The 18,777-nt window shown below is 39.4% G+C and overlaps 1 protein-coding gene across 1 annotated transcript in view; it reads left to right on the forward strand.

Annotated features, from left to right (window-relative positions):
* The window catches only part of PKHD1 (PKHD1 ciliary IPT domain containing fibrocystin/polyductin), a 243,492-nt gene that overhangs the window by 177,537 nt on the left and 47,178 nt on the right, over positions 1-18,777 (forward strand). The window contains exon 58 of the mRNA XM_031046619.2: positions 2,212-2,372. Within this exon, the coding sequence (XP_030902479.2) occupies positions 2,212-2,372 (161 nt within the window). The remainder of the gene's footprint in view (positions 1-2,211; positions 2,373-18,777) is intronic.

Consider the following 18,777-nt stretch of genomic DNA (forward strand, 5'->3'; position numbering starts at 1 on the left):
TATTTTATTCTATATTTTTGCTTTTTGCTCTGGGCATTAGTTTGTGTGTAGATTTCTGAGACCTGTCCAGCTTGTCAGCTCCCATTATGTTTCACTCTTGTATTCATCCCATGATATTATGCTATTAGTGAGCTGCTGAATACGCAGTCAGTTGCAAGAGCTGGTGATTTTCAAACATGATGAATGCACATGATTTACTGAATGCTTTCTCAGTAGTCTGGTAAACTCTGAGGGTAGTTACATCTCTTGGTGCTCCTCATGCATTATCTGCATGCAATTATTTAATCCACCTTTGCAGCTGCTGGGCTTGATCCAGTCTGGGGTTGCATTGTTCTGCTTCAGCATCCTGAAGGGATACCTTGATGGATATGTCCTGTCAAAGAGAAGATGAGGATTGCCTTAGAGCAAGAGACAAAATAGAAACGTTGGGGAATATAGCAAGACCATGAAATACTTTGCTTGTCCCATTGGTAGACCTAAACTTCTGAAATGCTGGATCTTCTGAGAGATGTTCAAGAATTGGCTGTCAGGATTAAAGGATCTATCTTTGTTCTGTACCTCTTTTGAGTTGTGTTGATTTGGGGCATTAGCCAGTTTGTTTCTCTGCAGTAGCTGTAAATCTCTGCCTATATCTGCTGTATTCAAAATACCTGTAATTGGGGTTTTCCAACTGAAACTCAAGAAATTCTAAGTTTTCTTTGATTTAAACTTGCTCATGGACTTTACTATGTTGCAAGCTATCTTATCTCATTGTATTTTGTGATAAAAGTGATATGATCAGTTGGCGAATTCCTTTAAGCTGTGTTAAACTTTTAGTCAAAATACAGTTAAAAGTACTTGAGATCTCCAACAAGTGATTCAGATCAATATACTTTAGTGATCCAAAAATTAGGCAAGTGATCTAAAGACACTAAACTTATTCTGTAGTTGATAGAGACCCTTGACTAGGAAATGATTAATTTCAACTGTCATATATATGTCTCAGGTGAGGTGGGCTGCCCTCCAACAAACCTGTTTAACTCTTAGCATGGTCTTTGGCTTGGCTTTGTCATGAGTCATCTAGCATGGACCCAGTTAATGCCAGAGTTTGGGAACTCAGCTCAAGAACTTTTCCAAACTGATGGTCACAGATGTGACCATCTTGTTTTGAATGCTAAGGGAATTTAGCTCTATAGACATGGACAGACTGTACAAGTTGGAAAAGACTGTACAAGCAGGAAAAGGATGGGCTCTGAAACTGTTTAATTTGGATAGATGGATCCTCTGTGGCCTGACTGTAAATCTTCCTGCTTGTTCCAGGAGTCTCCAAGCCTTAATCTGTGTCTTTCCTGCCGGATCTTTCTCTTATACTGTCTGCCATTTCACCTTGCTTCATGCTTTCTCCTGCATAAGATTAGTTGCTCATGGGAAGGTGCAATTTTCTAGCTCTTTAGAGGGCTCCCCCATTCCAGAGTGCAGGGGTAAGAACAAGACAAGTAGGTACTGCTGGGTAGCCAATGCTTTTTAACAAAATACTATGTACAAACCATTCTGTTAAAGTAAAGTATCCATCACCCTGTGGATGTGAAGTGCAAAGCCTGTGCCATATCAGCACTACATACTGCAGCAGAGATATTCCTGGTCATTTGGTGAGATAGCAGCCAATAGACATTTCTGCTTCAGTCAGCAACTGCAGGTTTCATCTGCTACAGGTAAAAAATTAATGGCATATGGATATTGATGGATGCATAACTGCAATTCCTTGAATCAAGAAAGCCAAGAAGGAACTAGAGGTACTCAAACTTCTACAGTATAGCTGGCTCTAAGGAAAATGACAGTCCATGCTGGCCAAGACAAACCCCAGGAAGGAGAAGATTTGTGGATATACTGGGAAGAGATGATATTTTCTGTCCAAATCCAGCCAACATTTGGAGAGAGATGATGTTAATTTGTTTGGAGGGGGGTTTTGTCAATTTGGATGCAAACATGCCAAAATATAAATATTGCTACAGAATTTCTTTTCAGACCATGCTAGATCTCAATAGACATGCTTACGTTTCACTCATTTTCATTTATTTTCCTTTTTTTTTCTTTTCTTGGGCAGGTGAATTCACCTTGTAAATATCAATATATTGCAGAAATGTTTGTTGCCAGCATAGATAAATTGCAAACAACAGCACAATATTTTTCCTTTACTGTCTTCATAATAACATTACTTCTCCTACCTGTCAGTGCACAGACCTCTGAAGATACCACATTCCCTGAAAAAAGATGCAGAGGCTCAAGGAAAGCCCTTTTCAAGGACTTAGATGGAAGTGTCCTGAACCTAGAACCACCTGTTGCTGTTTTCCCAAACTCAGAGTTTGAATGGACACAATTCTACTTGCAAGCTGGTAAGTGCCTGTGTTCTCTGGAGTGCTTACAAAGTGATGTATACATTTGACCCATGAGATGTGATTTTACCCCAGCCTTTCACTAAGACCCACAAGTGAGGTCAAGAAGAGGGTGGTCCCAGATTGTGTGATGCCTTTCCAGGATGGGTGTAGAAAATTACAGTGTAGAAGTCTGGGAGACCTCATTGCACAGCTCTGTATTCAGTAATGCCTTTCTGGCTTCTTGCAGAATCATGTCACCTGGCATCATCCCAACCTCCTTTGCCTCTTTACAGTTTAATTAATTCATTTTAAGACCAGAACAGACTTACCTGCCCTTTGCAAAGTCCTCTGAGAGCATTAAGACATGCCACATAAATGCAAAATAATAACAATAATTGGCCCAGCAAGGATTTTCATCCATATCCCACTGAGGAGATAATCAAGCTGAAAACTCACTCCAGAAGTTTAAAAACCCCTCTCTCTGTTTTAAAAAGGCCCATTCTGCTCAGCAACCACTTTCTGAAGGTTCACACAGCAAGGCTCCCTTCTCATCCTGATTAAAACTCTGCTCTCTGATTCCAAATAAACTCCTTAATTACAATTAGTTTTTCCTGCGCCTGCTGCTGATGGTGGCCATTTTGCTGAAAAGGCGCATCTTTTGTGACTCCAGCGGTATGGGAGACTGATGGAAGGGACTGTAATTAATCCTGTTTTCCATCCCACTCTAAAACTGATTAAACACGAGAACTTCTTTAATCTTTAAACAAAATGTCTAATGTGTAAGGTTTTTCCTCTAAGGATCCCACTCTAACTGGCTGCTTACAGGGCTGATTAATGTATTATCTAGATACAAACACACTCAGTTTTGCTCTACCTTTTCTCCCCTGGTTATGAACCACATGAAAGCGCACATACCCTGTCAGTATTACCACTTAGCACCTGCATATTAATGCATGCTTACTTTTGCATATAGAGGTTGGATTTTATTTAGATCTGCACCTCTTTTAGTACACCCTGGTACACAGTCATAGGCACACCAGGAATCCCCACCATCTAAAGTGCACTGACAGTGCAACCTGTGCTCCGCAAGGTTTATCTCCTTGTGTAATGGAGGCAACAGCATATGGTAAATGCTGCCTGCCTCTGAGGCTATTACAAAATTGCTGTATTTTCTTCTTGATGATGCCCAAATATGAACGGGGATATTTTCCCCTCCCTTCACAATGATGTGTTAAATCCCTCTGTATTTCACATTTTGACCTGCGGTTCCATTCCTCTCAAGGTTGACATTTGGAAAGGCACAGTTTGATGCTAAGGTCAATTCATGGTCGTCGTCTTCTATTCTCTACCCCTTCCTTTTCCTTCGTGAAGGTTGTCGCACTATTTTGCACAACTCAGTGCAGGCTCCAATGCTAGATGAATAGGAGAAAATGCTCTACTTACCTGCTCCCACAGGTATCCTGTGGGGCCAGATTCCCACTTGGTGCAACAGTGTTCCAAGGTTAATGAAGATGGTGGTGTTATGATGCTATTGAGTAGAATCTGACCCTTGAAGTTCTGCTTTTCCTGAATCCAGATGAACATTCAGTACTTAAACTATCTGGGTGGTCAAGACCCACACACTGAGCCTCATATCCACATATCCACGTGATACCTTATGTAAACCTGAGTAATTCTAACCACTTCCAGCAGCTTTGTCAGAGCACTGCAATGCACTGTTTAGTGCTTTGCTAGCCTGACTAACCACAGAAACAGGAGACAGTCTTTTCAGGTAGCTACACAGTATCCTTGCCACATCCTCAGTTCAGGGGCACAAGTTTCTTCAAGTCAAAAGCTCTGGCTTTCCACATCTCAATTACACTTTTATCCAGATGCATATATGCATTCCCTTTAAGCCTTCAGTTGGGACAATCAGCTTGAAATTATTGGCTCTCAGACATTTCCAGGTATCTTAGCTACTTCAAGGGGGAGCAAACAGAAACACTCAATATACTTCAGGGACACAAAAGCCAGGAAGAGGTTTCCTCAGAAGAATGCCATAAGGAAGAGGCTATGAGAGCCATAACTGGAGTACGTGGGACCAGTCAGTACAATATTAATTCTCCTGATGTCTTTTACTGAAGATGCAATCAATACAGAATATATATAATAACTTATTTGTGTAGATATATGTGTGCGTGCATGCAGAAAGCAAGGAAAGACCATTTGGCTTCCTGAGTTCTGCCCATTGTAGGTGGCCAGTAGTGAGCCATGCAATGTATATTTAATCATGTACCCACTTTTGTTTTCCTTTGTCTTTCTGTGTACCTGCTATGTTAGCTCTTAGGGTCACAGCCCTGGTCTTTTTACTGTGCCTTTCTGTAGAAGCAGAGTTGTTCATGTAAAACTTGTAGTTTTAGTTTTCTGGATAAATTGCAGAATTTGGAAAACAAAAGAAAACAGGAGGGAACTGATCCAAGAATTTTGTTGTCATTATTTCTAGTAAAATTAAAAGGAGAAACAACAACAGTTGTTTTGAGTCAAACAAAGCATAATTATTTTTTTAATCCAACAGTGTTTTTTTCTTTTAAATGTAATACTGCAAAATTTTAGAGTGAAGTGTTTTCCAACAACCCCCCTAAATAATTTATGAGGCGCTTTCACAGTATCATTTTTCAAATTATCCAGAACAATTTAATGAGTTTAACATGATTTTGTAATTATTTTAATCTCTTTGAGCTGCCATTTTTGGATGACAAAATGTTTTTCTCCCAAAACTCATCTCTGTACCAAACCTCCAACAAAAGAGCTTGAGGCCAGGCCTGAAGCATTAAATGCTACCATGATACAGGAAACACAAGCATCACAAGCTGTACAGCAGAATTATCTATAAACATGAATGTTTCTAGCAGAGGAATGAAGAGTAAGTCAGAAGTTTGTGTGCTCAGTTGATGTGTGTCCAGTTTAAAAACCCTACTCCACAAAGGAAAGCTGATACAACCATCATTCTGTAGTTAAAATGTCAACCATTTGCTGGCTATCTACAATATTTATAGGACTCTTATCATCCTGCCTCATGTCTGTAATCTGACAACAGCCAGTTCCCAGAGACATTGAAGTTTATTGTCTTCCCTTGGAGGACATGTAGCAGAGGACCAGTAACTTAAGAACCTTTTTCTTCTTTTATCCTGCCTTGTAGAAGGGATATTACAATAGGGCAATAGCCAAAGAAATGGGAACCTGGGGAGGGGAATGAAGAAATGAAATGGCCATCACAAAAATCTGTCTGCCAGTATCTATACTTGCAGAATTGTTTTTCCCCTTGTTAGAGGGGAGAATATGACTCACTTTCCAAGCAAACCCAAAATGTTGCAACTTGCTATATAGGCCTTTAATCTCTCCTGATATTTGAAGCTAAGCATTAGACTATGAAAATTACATATAGCAAGGTATGAGAGCATGAAAGCAGGCTGCCATCCCAGACAATATTAGATTCTTCAGGATAGGTACCTTTGAGTGTTTATATTCATGAAGGCAGAGGTCCAGCCCCCAGTGTGCCAATCCAGAAGTGAGCCATTCACATTCTTCTTCTTTCCCTTTAAGAATGGCTTCAAATTTGACCAGAACAATAACCTGTCATATCTAAGTCTAAATAGTTTTACATTCCCAGGGATGTGAATCACGGATTTTTGTATAATCTGCTTTCTTCTGATATTTTTTATTAGTGAATAGACTTAGCAATTAATAGTTGTGGAAGTGTATAATGTTGACACACAAGCTCCCAGCATAATTTAGCAGTAAGCTGTTTAAAAATGTTGCACCATATATATTTAATATTTCAAGGACTATGATTAACCACACCTGCTATGTATAACTGTATAGTAATTAAAGATGATTGAGAAGAGAACGCATGGTTGGTAGATTTGCGAGGAATAAAACAGATGCAATATTGGCATGAAACATCTATTGTTTTCCTCAGAAGTTTGTTGTTGTGCTTGTTCACAGATAGAAATTTGCTTTTTCTGCAATAAATGTTCCATGTAAAATGGGTTGAAGGTAGCAATGGAGAATATTAAAAGAACTGTTACCAAGTTATTGTTTTATAAAACTCAAACCTAATACGATCAGAAAATGCCTGTAACTTCTACTTAATTTTCCTGAAAACACATCCCTGATAAAGGTTTCAGCAGACCTTAATTAAGTTGAGGCCAAAGCCAAGAACAATGTTGGGATGATTTTTTTTGATGCCTGTCATTTTCAAAACCCAACTGTTATATTTAAAGAGCTATTTTGGAAAATGATACCATTTTTAGAGTTTGTGAAGTCTCAGAGAGTCCATTTTTTCCCCTGTGAGTTAAAAAAATAGCTTAGAAGCCCTCAAATACCACATCATCTTCATTTATGAGTTTAGTTATGGATTCAATATCTACCTCCCTACCTTTCCATATATAAATATTGTCTGCAACTTGAACATCAGCTTTTTTATCATTGACATGATGAGGTTAGTATTTCAGAGTGGTGGTTCTGAAGTTGTGATTTATAAACCATTGGTAGTGCATAGAGTCTGAATAACCAATGCACACATGACTCATGGATTGATTTAGTAGTCTGACAGTTAAAGGTGAAAAGAATTATTAGGCATCTGGGAAACTGGAGCTATGAAAAATGGCTGAAACTTGGGCAGCTCAGTTTTGAAGAGAAGAAATGGATGAGAGAATTAAGAACTACCTTCAAAATATGGAAAACTCTGTGGAGAAGATAAAAATAAATCACTCCTAAAGTCTACAGAATCAAAAATAATAGACTGAAATTTCATCAAGATAATTATAAATTAAGGGAGGAAAGGTTACAATAAAGACAACAAAACACTGTAATAGCTTGCCTGAGTTGGCTCTAGTGTCACTATCAATAAAAGTTATGCAAACATCCTCAGCTGATCCAGATGGAGCTGGTCTTTTCCCAAGACGAGGGAAGGAATGGATCAAATAACTTTAGAAGGGCTTTTCTGGACCCATTTTCAAAATCCTGTAAGGATGCTCAGTGATCTGAAGGAATCTTTGAGATCTGACAATGATTTGTGGCTTCAAAGTTTTGGGTGATGTGGTAGGAGGATCTGGTAATTAGGACTTTCTAAATACTGCTGATGATGACAAAGAGTGACTACTAGGGAGGAAATTAGTGCAGAGAGATCTTTCCCAACCCATGCACTTGATCACTCAGCCAGAGTGCCTGTTCTTCTGGAATGTTAATGCTCTTGAAAGGTTGTGCAGTATGTAGAGGCTAATCCCACAGAAAATGATGTGCAGGGTCTGAGTGGAGTTTACAGCACCAAAGAACAAAACCTGAGACAGGTTCCTTGCCTGGAACCTCTCATTACAGCTCAGTAGCTCAGACATCATACCTTTTTCTCCTGAGGACTGTATCAGTCTTATTTATCATTCCTACTTCAGTGATGCCCACAAATCTGAGTCAGTAGTTGGTTTTTACTAATACTAGATAATATCCAGAAACCTTTCTGGTACCTTCTAAAAGAAAATGTTGATATTAATAATCAGCCCACAAGGCTTCAGGAGAAACAGGAAGGTGAAGTTTGCAGCTGCTTCAAAAAGAGTCAGGGACAGCTGAGGAGAGCAGCATACAACATACAGTCTCTCAAAGCTTGATGGCTGATACCTTTAAGGAGGCAAGACGGCTGTGTTTATGCAATTAAAAAAAGAAATGTGAATTGCATCCTGCAAGTATAACTATATTATTTTCCTTAGATCTTAGAGGCATATCTATAATCCAACCAAACTGCTGAGTGTTAGTTTGCAGAGCTTTACATGAGAAGCACTGCATTTTGCAACAATTAATTTTGCAGAGGAAGCAGCCTGTTTAAAGACGCCTGCAGCAGTCACTAAAATATGTGTTGTTTTTCAAGGCCACCAGACACACAGTTGGCTAGGTTGGCTAATAAACAAAACAACAATGCAAAAACTCAGCCTCGTGGGGTTTTCAGGAAGAAGGGATGAGAAATAAAATGAATAATGCTTACCTGCTAGGGGTGGGTGAAGACTATAATTGTTTAGCCTCCAGCAGATCCCTTCAAGGGTTAAAAATGACAAAGATATTAGTTGGTGACTGCTAAGATTGTTGGTTTGAAGCTCTGGGCAAAACACAGACTGTTATTTACCGGACTTGGTCGATTTACTTCTTAATGCAATAATGACCTGTGAAATGAAACGTGAGCCAGACAATTGTTCCTCATTGTTTCCAGTAAAACATCCTTTCATACCCCATTAAACTACCATTAATTCCATTTGAAAGAGAAGCAGGCACAAACACCAAGGGATATCTCTCTCTTCTCTCTTTGTGAGATTGATCAAGGCCTGTGGATAGCAAAGCATCTTTCTTATCCATTTTAGAGTGTGTTGGACAGCCTGGGGCCAAGATTCTGAATGAGCACCACAGTGATCTACTGGATTGGCACCACTGGGTCACATTCCTGAGTTTTTCAGAAGAGGGTATCAGCTAACCTGGCAAACACAGTCAATGTATTGGTGTTAATGCATCATGTTTTCCTCTCTTTCTAAAGAAAAGTTTGCTTTCTCTAAACATGAGATTCATGTAATCATGCAGTGCATGTGTGTATGTATGTGTGTGCCAGTAACTTTTAACCCATTTTCATTTTCAGTCAAAACTAGTAGATGGATAAGTCCTTGAATATAATAGACTCCTGCAAGTTAAAAAGAAAAATGTGGTTTGGGAAGAAAACACTACCTCTCCAAAGGGGGATATCCCTTGGCATCCATTTCTTGGACACCAAGAAATGCTCCCTGGAGAGAAACTCCACTTTTTGTCTCAGCTAAAGGAAAAACTTTTGCTCACTGGTATGCACCAGGAAATCCAGCCACAGTTCTGTAGGATAGTCCTTGTTCCCACTTTATCTGAAACTGATTTCTCCAACTCCTGGTTCTCCCCTTCTGTAGCATTAAGACATGTACATCTGCCACTTAGGAACACAGTTTAGTAGCACTTAGCAATCTTAGGTTTACAGCTGGACTTGATGATCCTAAAATTCTATGATTCTACATTACTGAGCAACTACAAAACCATGAAAATACAGAACTAGAACATTTAAGATGTTCAGATTTTCTCTGATGATACCAGATCAAAAACCCAAAACCCAAGGGTTTGTTTGATTATTTTTTTCCTTAATTAGAGCTCTAACTTGAGTAAGAAAACTAGCAAGCCATGTGAATGATAAATGCTTCTTTTCTTCTGGAAAATATTGGTGAATAAAAGCAGACAGAAACTGTTTTCCTACTAGAGTTTCCTGGGAATACTTTTTCCATGGGAAAAAAAAAAAACATTAGAGGCTTACAATATTTAATCCAAAGCAATTGTTGTTTTCCTCCTTTTCTGGGGGGATGGAAGGGGTGGGTGGACACAACCTGATTTTAAGCAAAGCCCAGTTTTCTTTCAATAACAGCATAGAAACCCAACTTCCAGTGTAAGTTTTCAGTTAGCTTCAACCACTGTGAATAATTCAGAAATATTTAGGACAAATTATACTGACATAAATCTAGTAGCCTCCCATTCTATCTAATGTTATAAAAGTGGGATTATAACATTTTCTGTTCATTCCTGAGATGTTGATACTGGGCAGACAGTATTTCTGAAGGTGAGGGATTGATTGAATAATAATCTCCAGTATAAGGAAAAGATGAGACACTTAGGTAGGATGTTGTGCTGGAAATGTCTGATGCTGAGAGGGCAGCTTTGGTAATGATTGCTTCACGTAACACACTGATTCTCCTTGAACCCAGCACTTTTGCATGGATTTGCATGTCAAGTAGTGTGTTACATACTGCACAAAAAGAGGGGAGATCTGAAAGGGATAGAAGTGAGTACAGTTCCGATGAATCCCAAGGTCTAGCACAGGAAGTTCAAAATCGCTTGACACTAACTTAGCCTTCACATCATCAATGGTCCCCAAGACCCACAGCATCACCTCCATTCCTTCTCTGCTTTTTCATTCTGCCTGATCTGTCCAAGATCCTCAGCCCAAACAGTCATTCCTACCTCCAGAAGCCAGGACCCCTTACCTCCATCTCCCAGAACCTCCAAGGTCCTTCTGTCTTCAAACTTTGACACCGTTTCTTCCTTCTTCCTTTCTGATACAATTTTCCACATTCTCCACAAAACAGGGATCTAATAACAGGCCTCATATCTCCACAGTCTTCCCACTCAGCAGTCACACTGCCTCCTTGCTGCCTTATAGCCCACCTGAAACCTAGACCATGGCACTTAATCAATTCCTTGGCAGGTGTTGCCCACCTAACAAGAGGTTACCATGGACCAGTGGCTTTTATCCACATGTACTACTGAATTTCATGCAAGCCACAGCATGACAGCTCATATTTGAACATGTTACATCATCATCCTTGATTTTCAGTTGCTTCTACTTTTACATATATATACACATATATATATTTAACACTATATTATTTTATGTTATTTGCTATGGTGCATTTCTTTTCCTATTCTAGATTTATGTCTGGGGTAAGATTTTGTCTGCAACTTTGCTCAGATAGGGTCCAGCTGCAAAGAACAAAATTAAGCTTTTATTTTGGTGTGTGCTAGAAAAGAAATCTCTAAACTCTAGAACCCCTGGGCTGGTAGTAAAATATTGAAGGTTAGCTGGGAAACAGCTCTATGGCCAGTGAAATATTTCTATCCACAGCCCCCATGAAAAACTGTGTCCAGAACTACCTATTAGAATAAACTGCAGAGACTCATTATCTTCTGATGTGCTGTAAAGGAACTAAGCTTTGGCTATGGCTTGTGAAAATTTCAGTGCCTGTTCTGCAATGTTGTTTGAAGCACAGACATCAAATACTCTCCTCCTTTCAGCTGTCTTCAAAATACCTGAATATTTGGATCCCTAAATCCCACTTTTTGGTTCCATTGCATTGCATCTGATAATTAACAAAAGAATTCTGGGCACTTCATGACTGCTGTTGCTGCCCAAGGCACTGTGTCCCTAGGAGGCAAACGTGTTATGTCCTAACTTTACAGACTAGGTCAGTTAGGAGCCAAGCAATTACACAGTCATCTGTGGCGAATGGAAAAGAGACCTCAAAGTTTAACCATCAACAAGTATGCCATCAACTGGAAACATGCTGGTTAGATTTTTGATTAACCAGGCTTTTTTTATTAAGGCACTTAACCCAGTTTACTTTGTGTAGGATTGAAATATTTTTTATACATTCCTGTGTATGTCTCAATGATTTACAAGATCAAGTCTCAAGATCACTTGATCAATCAATCAGGATCAATCACAGGATCAAGTCTCATTTGCAAAAAAAAAAAAAAAAAACACACCCAAAAACCTTATTGAAGGATTCAATTGCAATTTTGGAAAGAGATGGAGAATGAGAAGAGGAAAAGCCCTTATCATGCACATGATGATCAATGGTCTGGAAAAATAAGTCCTTTTTTCACTTTCCACTGTAATTCTTCCTACGTAATAGTAGTATTCTGAATCAGAGAGAATCATGACTGTATGTCTGTGTGTCTGAAAGCATGTGTGCTTACACACACACACACAGGCCCTATCCTCACAACTGTACTTGGAAGCATTTCATAATTTTTTCCCTCTTATCTTCCAAATATTAGCATCTAATGAAATACACATTTCCCTCATTTATTTTGAACCTAGTCCAAGGCCAGCAAATACCAGAACCTCAAATGTTATGACAGGACAGATTCTTTATTGGTTTGTTTTCTTTTAATTCTTTCTGTTTTCACTGTGATTTCTTTTTTTTTTTAAAGATTATAGACCCTTATGTTCTAAGTCAAGAAGCCTGGCTTCCAACTGAGGTACACAAATATGTCCAAAAAATGTCCCTGAGACCCATCCAATGCAGACAGCTGTGCAGCAAACAGGAAATTGAGGAAGTCAGGTTCATCAGAGACACAGGATTTCCTTCGTGGATGTTTCAGATAAAAAATCTTCATTTTTACTGTGCTGGTTCTGTGCTGTAAAAGAACCATGAGAAAAGCAGGGAGAATATCAGCTTGTGGCTTGCAGATAGTGATGTGAAAGCACAACTGAAAGGCAAGTTCTCATGGGTACATGGCCATGTTGACTTTACCTCTTCCAAGCAAACTCAAACTTTGTCAGTGGTTTGGGCTGGCAGGACATGAGCCAGCTCTGAACCTGAAGCTGTGTCACTGAAACACATAAGGATAGGACTGGCCAAGACAGGCACATTTCCATACTAATGTGGTTGCACTTCGAGTTGGTCATGGTCTTTCTAGTTTGAACTGTGGGCAGAGCAATCTCAGACCTAACTGTTTAGGGCAGTTTAAGTGTCCTCCTAGTTTACAACATGCTGTGCTAGAGGTTTTACTGCTGGTAGACTTGCATCACAGGAGCCAGCAGGTTTGCCCATCAGCATGCATGGAGTGATTTATTGTGAGAGACAGGGAAACACAGGCTGCTGCTGCAGAATCACTCAGCATGTGTGACTGCAGAACTGCTAAAATCTTCTCTTGTGACTTTGAAGAAGTCACTTGATTATCCTGTGAAACGACACTAATTCTTTTTACTTTCCTCCATTCATTGTTTTGTGATGGCTCTGGAAGTTTCAGTGTTGGGACTAAAGAAGTGTCTATGTAGCATCTGGTGTGATGTGATCCCAAACTCGTGTGAGGCTCATACGAGACACTGGCAAAAAATGCATACCAGTAATTAACAGTGTCCATGTGGTATTACTAGAGGAGGCAAACACTTAGATGTCTGCCTGCATGGCCCTTGCTCTCTTATTTGTGCTTTTAGTTTCTTACAGTCTCGCAATACATGATCACACCAACAAGGAAGCAGTTTTGATTCATTTGTTACAAAATATAAGTGCTCCAGAGATGGCTCAGGGCTGTGTAGTACCACATGTTTATATAAAAAAGCCCCACCTTATCTCCTGGAGAAATTGAAACGTGTGGGATGAATAAAGACTAGAGGAGAAGAAAGGAAGATCTTGCATCACAGATTGTTACTGAAACCCATCTGAGTAACAGAGCAACTCTAAACAAGGCTTTTAAACTAAAGCATTTGCCTATGACTTTGTTCATGTCCCTCTAGTATCCCCCCTCTTGCCCGGATCCAGCCATGCCTGAGCACCATGCTAGAAAGTGTTAGCTGCAGCAACCAAAATTTCTCTGGGAAATACAAAGTTAACCATTAAACTAATGGTTAAAGTCTATGGGTGGTCGTGACCCAATGTGTGAGATCACATGCTAACACTATTTGGTTTACTCGTGTAGATGTGGTCTGAGTGATATGCACACCAAAAATAGTAGGAAATGCAGAAGCAATCCATCTCAGTTTCATCTATAGTGCACTCAGGACAGAGTATTTTAGCTAATGAAACTGCAAATGTTGACTATGCTTGGGCCAAGAATTTGGTAAACCCAAAAGTAATTACTGAGCCAAAACATGCATGATCTTCATTTGTAAAGCATATATTTGATATTTATGGATGTCATTACCAAGTTCAAAGCACATGTAGCTGGCACAATGAGCACCTTGGGGTTCTCAGGATATGTAGCATGACTATTAATATAATTATTAGATAAAATAATTAGCTAAAAGAACATATTAATTTTCTAATGCATTTTTGTAGAAATAGACCAGTGCTTTGGGAAAAAGTCAACTCACTGGCATTGCACTTAAGAGACTGGAAAATAAAGATTTGTATTTGGGATAGATATGTTGAATACTTAGTCTAAGATTATGCCAAGAACATTGCTGTTAACTTACCGTATGAAACTTTATATTCATTTTCATATATAAATATATATCATTATAAAATTGCCCTGCATTCTCCAGTTGCTTGGAAAAGAGACATGCAGTTAGTGAGGCAACTGTCATACTGAAGCATCATAAGCTGTTCGGGAACAATTTTTATTTTCAAAGGTATGTTGTTGGCTTTTTATCCTTTTTTCTTATGTGTTGTAGGCACATTAAATTGGCAGCAGTACCTTAAGCTGTCTTAGAAAACAGGTTGTCCAGACCAGGTAAACTTGCAACTGTAATCTACCCCAGAATGTGGATCATAGACTAGAGTCAGATGCTGGCCCTGTCAGGCATTTCTGAGTCTCTGTTTTTTCCCTTTGTCTTTTCTATTCTTTTTTACAGCTTTAGGTAACTGCCCACTAATTTCAGTTTCAAGAAGCCCTATTTTCTGGTTGCTTGGATAAGGCAAGTCGAATTAAAACTTTGGCATAGACCTTACCTGAGAGACCAACAGAAAATTTAACTTTTGTGTTTGACAAGCTAATTGGCCAACATTAAAAACCATCAGTTATGCAATAAAACTGTATGCAATTAATTAAAGGGAGCTGATTATTTTCAGTTGGGCTCTGTTCCTGAAACATCCTCCTACTCACTAATAAACTTTGTTCCTGCGGTGTTTTCTCTGAAATTAATAAACACATTGCAAAACTAGAGTAAGTCTGCTGCCTTATTGGTTTTTTCCCATGCTCACTAAAGATGCAACAGTTACTGGACTGAAAATGAAGTTTCATCCCTATAATGTCCATATTGCAAGAACCCTATTTTTTTGCCCCTAGATCATAGCAGTAGCTGATTAAAAGTGCCAAATGGGTTCAAGGTGGTACCAAAATAAATGTGAAAGAAGCAGAGGGTACAGCTTTATTGGATAAATATTCAGTTGGAGAAGATACTTAGTAAAAATAATTTCCTTAATACCTGAGGAGAGTTCTTGGCTCTTCTTGGGCCCCTGATACTGATTTGGTGCACCTTATCACAAATCACTCTGAGGAGTGACCACAGTTAAAAGCATACCTCACATTGGAGCAGGGCTGGACTGTAATGTCTTAGGAGATGGGCCTTTTCCATCTCTGGAAAGGGAGATGAGAAGTGAGATATAAACCAACAGCAGGACCTGTCAGGAATGAAACCTGGTAGAGCATAGCTTGCTGTGGGGCAGAGGAATAGGCTGTGTCACTTGTTGAGGGCTTTTCCTGCCTTCTGAATCTAAATGTTACAAGTTATTATAAATCATTAAAAGTGTAAGTAGAACCAATAAGATAATTTTTTTAAGTGCAGGAAAATTATGTGATGTCTCCCTTACTGTTCAATACCACAGTGTACAGTGTAAGACATCCAAGTCAGCTTTAGAGAAATTACTTTGTCCAGCTCACTGTGCAGTCTGCTTCAGGTGGCTGATTTGCATTTTTGTGCAGTGAGGAACACCTGCTTTCTCTTTTGACTCTTTAGGGCTCAAGGAGTCAATATCTTTTTCAGTCACTCAAATTTGTGTCTGAAGTAAGAAGGAAGCTCAGAGGAAGTCAGTAACCACACATAAAGCATTCCTTGCTCTTGAGAAGTCTAAAGTGCTCTGGAGAAATGCTGTGACTGTGTGAATACCTGTATAGCACTCCATAGAAAAGAACCCCAAACCAACCAGAGCTCAAGTACAAGTGCAGTGCTGCTTACAACAGTGTCGTGCTAACAGGAGTCCTACAAAACTCCAGGAGTGGCTTCAAAATCAGGATCAAGTTTTAGCATGTTTGTAGTGTCTTGTGAAGGTGGTGGTTGCTTTGGAAATGATATTGTTTATTATCGAATTATAGAATCACAGAATGGTTTGGGTTGGAAAGGACCTTAAAGCTCACCCAGTTCCAACCTCCCTGCCACAGGCAGGGTCACCTTCCACTAGACCAGGTTGCTCACAGCCCCCTCCAACCTGGCCTTCCAGGGATGGGGCATTTTTTTTCTCTTATCCACATCTTCCAAAGCAGCAACTCAAGGACAGTTTGACCTAAAAGTAGATCCAATTCCTGTGCTATTTGTTGATGTATCTTGTCTCATCCACTCCTTTAGCCATTCTAACCTCCAGTAATAAGGATTCCCAGAATTTGTGTGATTGACAGCTTGTAGGCACAAGGTCATTCTTGAGAATTGCTATTAAGAGTGAATAATACCTCTATGAGTGGCAGACTAAACAAGTCAGTCTTGTTCACTAACATATACATGTATTAATGTTGGATGTTTGCAGGGGGTTTTTACTGTTCTCTCTGCAAACTGAGTGGGGGTTCAGTAGAAGGCAGAATAGAAGCTAACTTGTTTACTTTGACCTATTTTACTTGTAGATTATATTTCCAGAGAAGCCCTTTGTAACTAATAATGCTTCACTGCAACCCTGGAGGGCTCACAAGTTATGGGAAGGTGGATTATGGAAGAGGGTGGGTGGGAAAAAGTCAATAATAATACCAATAAAAAAGCCATCTTTCTGATCAAAGCAGAAAATGCTTGAATAAAAATTATATTAAAAAAGAAAAATGTAGAGGTCTTGTTAAAACCTTTGGGTTACTGTCCAGTTATGTGGATTTTCCCTCTAGTGCTTATTCTGGCATTCATTAAACCCTGATAAGTTACATAGAAACACTTGAAAGAATGATTAGAAATGCTATGTGTGAATAATAGAATTGCTTAAAGGGAAATGGAAATTCTTAAAGGGAAATGCATACTGACATGGAAAGTGAACTTGTGTAATTTTCTCATTGTCCAGGGTTATTATCTTATTCCTCTTTTTTTTTTTTGTGGGTGTTGAATTTGCATGCTTCTATATTCACAGTTTGGGGGCTGCTTAGAAAAATAATATTGCCTTTCGTGTAGCTCCAGTGTGAGGCAGATGTGCTGAAGGTCTTTCAAAAAGCAAAGTTTCTTTTTTCAGGTGCTTTTCTTTGGGAGTTTCTAGAGTTTGGAGGAGAAGGAATAAGAAATTTAAAAAATCCAAAATAACCCAACAGACCTAACTGAAAGCCAGCCAAGATTCCCCCTTAAGGTTGTGTTTGTGACCCTTTGAAAGGAGCACATGGTGGCTTTGCCTGTGCTCTGAGTCTACAGTGAGCATTAGGACAGGTCTTCTCAGCTATTTCATGACTTTTGACCTATTCACTAGGAGCTGGTGCCAGGATAAGCTCAGTTGCTTCAGTTGTGGTCATCTAGAAGTGAAACCAGCGTGACCTTGGGTCTGTTGGCGAAAGACTGTATGATTGTTCTCTTGGAAAGGATATGTCTAAATCTTAAATAGTTTTGTTAGGAGCTGGACTCCAGACACCCAGCCTTTGTGTGTCTCTGGAAAACTCCATCTCTGACTTGGAGTGTTTGGGGAAGGTGTCTGGGATCTGCAAAGGAAAAAGATGAGGCCTAAGATTAAATGGCAATAAATAGTTCTGGTTTAGTCCATGAGGTTTCTGCAATCACCATTGTGTCTGAGAGTTTCCTCTGTAAAGAAGTTTCCTCCCACAAGTTAGATGTGTCTGAGTGCTTGGACATGTTAGTGGAAGTGCGATGGAGGGTCTAGGTGAAAAAAGAAACTTTGAAGTGAGAAATAAAAGTGAATTGTATCACCAGATGAGCAATCTTAATGCTGGATTGCTTGAATTGCAAGAGATAATTCCTCTTTATCTTATGATCACCAGCAGTCTGTATTTGCAGATGTTTAAGACATATCATATTGTAGCAAATGGGACTGGAGATCCTAGGCACCACCATACAATCAGATTATCCTTTTGCAAAGATTGTACAACCCTGAATGGGTAAAACAAAGGGTGGGAGGGGAAGCAAGGCACAGCCAGGTCTGTGGGTTTCAAGTAAGTCCATGGCAGACATTTCTGTCAATGGTCTGGTCTTGAACATAGGGCTTTCCTTTCCACCCTCTAGTGCTCTCAGCATAAAAATCCTCATAATTCAGTTTCAGACCCTTTTCACAGGTTAGCTGTTTCATGATTAATAGGTTTCAGTAGGGCTCATCTTGGCATTGACAGGGCACAACCCTACCTTGCCAAGAGGACTGACAAGAGAATGCTTTGTGTTGCAGGAAAAAAAAAATGCAGCCAGCACTTTCAGGAGTCTTTTGCCTTGAGTAAGGGTTTGTTGCTTGCTTACTCGGTTTTTCTCTTTAAACAGCCAAAGTGTTAGTGCCTGCAATGTTAAACACCAGAAGTTTATATCAAAATTAACATGTTGCTGCAAGAACATGTTATATTCCTTTTCTTTGTTCTTCATGTTACAGAAATAATATATTAGCACTGGAAAGGCTCAGGCAGAGGTAAACAGAGCTGATCTTGTGGTTGAATTCTGAAGTCAAGCTGTAAAAGCTTTAATCTAAACTGTGGGATAGAGATGTAAGAGGATTTTCTGAGGTACACTGATGATCACATTGTGTTTGTTTAGTAAGATGGAAGTGTTTTCACTGAGATAAAAGCATAGATTTCATTGAAAGAAGTTTCGAAACCAGCCTTTAATACTTTAAGCCACAGTGATTTAATGGAACACGGACAAGCATTTTTCAAGCCATTCTGAGGTTTTAGCTCTACATAAGCTATATGTGGGCATAACACCAACATGTCTTTCTTTGCCAGTGTTATC

This window comes from Melopsittacus undulatus, chromosome 3 (genome assembly GCF_012275295.1).
Source record: "Melopsittacus undulatus isolate bMelUnd1 chromosome 3, bMelUnd1.mat.Z, whole genome shotgun sequence".
Classification (NCBI taxonomy): domain Eukaryota; kingdom Metazoa; phylum Chordata; class Aves; order Psittaciformes; family Psittaculidae; genus Melopsittacus; species Melopsittacus undulatus.